Here is a 5318-nt window from a genome sequence, read left to right as displayed (position 1 = left end):
CTGGCGAGGAGATATTACAGCTGGGGTTAAGGGTTTCTAACTTTGGTTCAGTGGTTCCCAAAGTGGGGGTCGAGGAGTTGTGCGTGGGCATCAAGGATATTTCTTTAATTTTACAAGTTTCACACATTTATATTTTCATCTGATAAAGTTCAGTGAAGATTGCAAGCAATAGTTTGAATGTGTTGACATGGGGTTGTTCAACATAAGGGTCAAGGTAATATATAAGATTCACAACAATAAGCTACAACAAAAGGCAAAATATATAAAAGAATACAAACAGAAGAACAAAAAGGTGTGGAAATAAACCAGAAAATCAATTTTGATGTCCGATGTTTTGCAGGGACCGTCAGCATGTTGTCTCACAGCTACCTTACAGTATGATCTCTAAACATATGGCAGTTTGTATCAAATTCATTTACGAAGCAGAAATGTTTAAATCTAGAAGTTGGAAAAAACTGATTTCCCTTTTTATTCCAGGTAACTCAGATTGTCCTCAGTGTGTTTCAAATCACATGTGTGACTGTGTTTCTGGCCAGTGGCTTAAGCAGAGTGCCGGTCGAAGTCCCCTGCTTCATCTGTTCTATACTGGTGAGGACTGAAGGTTTATGACACACGTTTTGTTTATATTTAGCTTCAAACATGTGTTTTATTAATTATTTTACTATGATTTCTTTCTATTTTTTAATAATGTATTTGTGTAAAAATTCAGCCAGCCTCTGCAGCCCTCTGGTGGACAATACTGATTAAAAATTAAACAAGTAAAACATATATATATATATATATATATATATAAAGTCATTTTATGTCATTTTCATTAATAGATAAACATGATACTTAAAAATACTTAAATAATGATACTTAAACTTAACTTAAACTTGTGTGTCTTTTGAGGCAAACATCTTGATTATAATCTTGTGACCATTTTTTGCACATATAGTTCTCAATACTTTTTCTCTGAACGTGCGTTGTTTTAACCACAGGTGATCATAGCTGGTGGTGTGGCTGTTGCAGCTCAGAACCTCCGTTTGCCAACAGTAAGTAAACAGAACACAAAATTGTTAACCACGCTCAGTGGCCAGCAGCCTGTTGTGTTCAGGAAGTGACCTTTTCACCTTTGAGGATGTGCTAAGAAAGAATTGTCCTTGTAGAGAAAAATAATTAAAAAATAATTATTGAGTCCCTTATTTGTATTGTGAGTGAGGCTGCCACAGGAGGCGCCATTAGGGACACGTGGTTTCTCTGGGAATCAAACCCAGGACTCTCTGCTATGTGCTTGAAAGGCAGGTGTGCTAACTGCTCCACTATGGAACCACTTTAAAAAAAATTAATGAGAGAATTGAGAAGCGCTGATGTGTGAAAACAAGAGGAACCAACGGAACAACTCTTGGTTTCTGCCACTTCCTCTGTCACATGAGTCACTGAATGGAGCTGGTTCTTCAAACATGCGGCCATGTGTAAGTGAAAGAAAACGTTACTAACAGAATCCCCACCAACCTGCAGTCGGCTTATTTCACCGTGGTCTCAGAAGATCTAACCATATCCAAGATATTCTTCAGGGTGGATCAGGTCCACCTTAAGTCCCAGGGTCTAAAAACATTTTCTGCCAACTCCACTGAACTTTATTTAAAACACAAAAATTCTATCCTTGAGGAAAACAGAGAATAAAATTACAGTTATTATTAAAATTAAGTTTTCCCACTATTCCACAAATTTTCTCCTAGGTCCCCCTTGGAGACCCACCCCTCACATTGGGCACCACTGCAATGATCAAATGTAGACACCTGAAGCAACTTTACACATGAATATTTACCAAGAAACACAATTTAAAGCTACGTCTACCTCAACATAAATAAAGGATGTAGTCTTGCTGTTGCTGAGGTGAAGACACTGAACAACAATTTCATATGTAAACTAACAGCATGCTGGGTTGTGTGTGTGTGTTCCAGCTCAGAGCCTGTTTGGGGATGCAGGTCGTAGCATGCATCGCCTCCTTTCTCAATTTGCTTCTCACCTTGGACAAAGTGGGCTACACACCCTCCATCTGTTGGCATTACAGCTATGAGAACATGACGCAAGAATATGGAGAAAGATGCTACAACATCGAGGTGATTCACATGTGCAGTATTAACAACCAACCAAAACGTTAGCCTCATAGCACGGCTACGAGGCTATGTAAGTACTAGTTTAGGGTCGTCAGAGAGAGGAAAAACCAAACTGCAGAAGTGTGTCTGTCAGACAGTGATTATGGAATGTAACATGTACTCTGATTGGCCCAGGATATGGGCAGTACCGTGAAGATTGAGCAATGTTAGGAGAGTGTAGTTTCGTTATCTGTCTCTCTTCCATCCTTATTTTGTTCTATTGTTTCCTCATTTTTTCTCATCCCCATTTTACTTTTTTATACTCTTTTTTCTCCTTCCTTCTTTCTTTCTTTTTTCTCTTTCAATCTTTCCCATCTTTTTTCTTCATATTCTTTCCATTTTTATCTAATTACTCCCTCCCTCTCCCCAGAGCGCTGTTTCCCATTTATTTGCTGAGTGTGCAATCATCCAGGCTGTGATGTTCGCCATCTCTGTAACCTTGGCCTCGTACTGCTGTAAGGTGGTCAACTGCTGCACAACAGGACCAAAAATGGTAGGTTAACCTAAAGTAATAACAAAATCTCTACTGACACCTAGTGGTTATCTGTTCTAAAGCCACATGAATGTTGATCTGCGTCTTTTCGTGTCCCTGTCAGACTGTGATCACCGTTCAAGCCCCGGCAGTCCAGCAGTGAGGAGACATGCTAATGCTACAACAGTTAGCTTTAATAAAAGAATAAACATCGATTCTTTAATACTTAGCTGTAGCTGAATAATTAAGGTCCAACAGAGAAAGGTAGGTCCAAGATAGTTTTGGTACTAACAGCAGAGTGGTATATGACGGAGGAACCTGAGCAGCTGAAGGAAATGCAAGTGCCACTTTGTTAGGGAATATATGGCTTGACTTTTCTATCGATGACTCTATACACACGACTATGACGGAGTATTGAGGCCAAACTGAGGATTAAAAGTATCTGAAATGAGAGGATTAATTATAGGACCACTGTAAGAGTTGTAAGTTTACTAGAATAAAGTCACGAGTTTATGAGAAGAAAATCCCAAATTTACCAGAATAACATTTACGAGATTAAAGACATGGATTTAGATGATGTAATTTGGGTCTTGGCCACCAGTGGGTCAGACTGAGAAACATCTTGTGTCCTAATGCTTTAGAACACCACGAGGAAATACTTACTGCCAATATAAATCTTTTCTCTGTGATGTTTCAAGGTGTGTGCTTTTTCCTTTTTTTTCTTTGTATTTTTTTTAAAGTTGTTTTTTTTATCTTGTTCTTTGTTATTTTTGGAGACACTGAATTTTCAACATAGTAAAGTAAAAACATTGAAATTTTACTGATTTATAGCATATTGTTACGCTTTCATTATTAATTATTTTTCTACTCTACTTTTATATATTTCTATATTCCTGCTTTTTTCTTCATCCCGCAAAGTACGTTCACTTCAAGACTTTCTAATTGCTTATACTTTTGTAAAAATACAAGAATACTACAATAACAACACATCACTGTGGCATTACTTTTACGGACCATCAATGTATATTTACCACTGTAATAATCCCAACAGCACATATTGTCAAAGTTATCACATGTGAACTGAATGTGTACGTATTGTGTTGTGTATTTGATAACATTTTTGTTATGTTAACTAACCAAACTCAATGTCAGCACTTATGAACTCTATATACATAATAATAAAAAAATCACAGTTATTTTTACAAAGAAATGTCTTTGTTTTGTTTTTACATTAGCAAACTTCTTATTCAAATGTGTTTTATTATTATATATATGTGCAATAAGTGATTTTTTTAGAGATGTGATTGAAAAGCCATGGAAAACTGTAGCTAAGAAGTGTACAAACAGGAATGGAGGTTTAAACAGTCCTTTCCTCTTATTTGTTATCATTGCTGTTGTTGATCAAACCAAACGCAGCAAAATGAAGGACTAATCCATCACAGACATGAGAAATACACACCACCAGTGTGAACACGTGTTTCATCATCTTTATTCACTCTAGAATATCACAAATGGTGATAAAAGAACTGGTTTAACAAAGAAACGGTCCTGGTTTTTAGGGGAGTATTTTTCATAATTTATCTTTTTAAAAATAATGAAACAAGGCCATGTCAGAGTCTGATGACTGACTTGAGCTTTGGGAAGAGTCTGAGGGCGTTCTGCGTCGTTATCTCCATCACCTTCTCCACTGGCACTCCTTTAATCAGACTGATGTATTCAGCAGAGACACTAATGTTTTTAGGCTCATTTCTCACCTGTAATTCAGTCACAAAACAATGAACCTAAGCAGATTTTAATTGGATATACTAGGTACATGTTAGTCATTTTGGACATGTCTTTTAATTTAAAAATGTCTTAACAAAGTAGTAAATATCTCACCTGCTTTTCCGGACCCAGAGCTGGTGAATCAGTTTCCAGACAGATGTTCTCTAAAGGCAGCTGTTTCACTAGTTTCTGCTTCTTGGTTAAAAAAAAAGAGAAAAGAACACCACAAATGAACAAAACAAGTTTAGAAAACATATTAAAATGAACCAGTGAAAATGCAATGAGTTGAAATTGTCTTTAAAAGTTTTATAATGAAAAAACAATGTTAAACTCATCTTTAGCCATGTTGTTGAAGGGTGACAGATAATAAGATGTAATTATTAAGTCTGAAGTCACTATGAGTGTTTGGTAAAAGGTAGCTGGGAAAAAAAGGCTGAAAATAAAACTTAAGTGAAAAACAAAATAGACAAAAGAGAATTAAAAGTAAACCAAGAACTACGTATATATATTTAAATGTTTGAACAAACATCACAACGTAGCTAAAATTTAGCAAAAATAAATATGAAAATGAGCCTGTTAAATGTGATTTTCCATAGATGAACATAGAAGAAAATGTCTCACAATTAGTAAAAAAAACCAACCTATAACTAAAAATACCTAAATGTTAACAAAAATGATTATGGTTTACTTGGAGACTTAAATAAAAATAGTATGACGTATTCAGTGGGTTGTGTGGTACTGTACCTGTTCACTGCGAACGATTGACGGTGGGATGGAAAAGAAATATCCCGCCTTTACTCCCTCCATGGCAACAGACGGTTTCCCATCGAAGGCGTGTAACAGGGCTTTGCTGACCCCTAGTGGCAGTTTACGGAACAGTTTGTTCTTTATAGGTCAAATAAATTGAGGTCTCGCAGAAGAACTGAAACTAAACTGCTTAC

General features: G+C 36.4%; 2 protein-coding genes across 2 annotated transcripts in view; one reads left to right on the top strand and one right to left on the bottom strand.

Moving 5' to 3' along the window:
* Positions 1-3823, top strand: part of LOC103380750 (uncharacterized) — a 4427-nt gene extending 604 nt beyond the window's left edge. Inside the window, exons 3-7 of the mRNA XM_008312824.3 lie at positions 478-588; positions 981-1034; positions 1947-2105; positions 2512-2634; positions 2738-3823. Coding sequence (XP_008311046.1) covers positions 478-588; positions 981-1034; positions 1947-2105; positions 2512-2634; positions 2738-2776 — 486 coding nt within the window. The 3' untranslated portion in view covers positions 2777-3823. The remainder of the gene's footprint in view (positions 1-477; positions 589-980; positions 1035-1946; positions 2106-2511; positions 2635-2737) is intronic.
* Positions 3824-4083: 260 nt separating this feature from the next.
* LOC103380728 (putative deoxyribonuclease TATDN3) overlaps positions 4084-5318 on the bottom strand; it is a 3010-nt gene continuing 1775 nt past the window's right edge. Inside the window, exons 8-10 of the mRNA XM_008312798.3 lie at positions 5122-5267; positions 4492-4569; positions 4084-4367 (exon numbers count right to left, since the gene is read on the bottom strand). Of these exons, the coding sequence (XP_008311020.1) occupies positions 4224-4367; positions 4492-4569; positions 5122-5267 (368 nt within the window). The 3' untranslated portion in view covers positions 4084-4223. The remainder of the gene's footprint in view (positions 4368-4491; positions 4570-5121; positions 5268-5318) is intronic.

This window comes from Cynoglossus semilaevis, chromosome 1 (assembly GCF_000523025.1).
Source record: "Cynoglossus semilaevis isolate Cse_v1.0 chromosome 1, Cse_v1.0, whole genome shotgun sequence".
In the NCBI taxonomy this organism is placed as follows: domain Eukaryota; kingdom Metazoa; phylum Chordata; class Actinopteri; order Pleuronectiformes; family Cynoglossidae; genus Cynoglossus; species Cynoglossus semilaevis.
The sequence above is the reverse complement of the archived record's forward strand: the minus strand, read 5'-3'. Positions and strand labels throughout refer to the sequence as shown.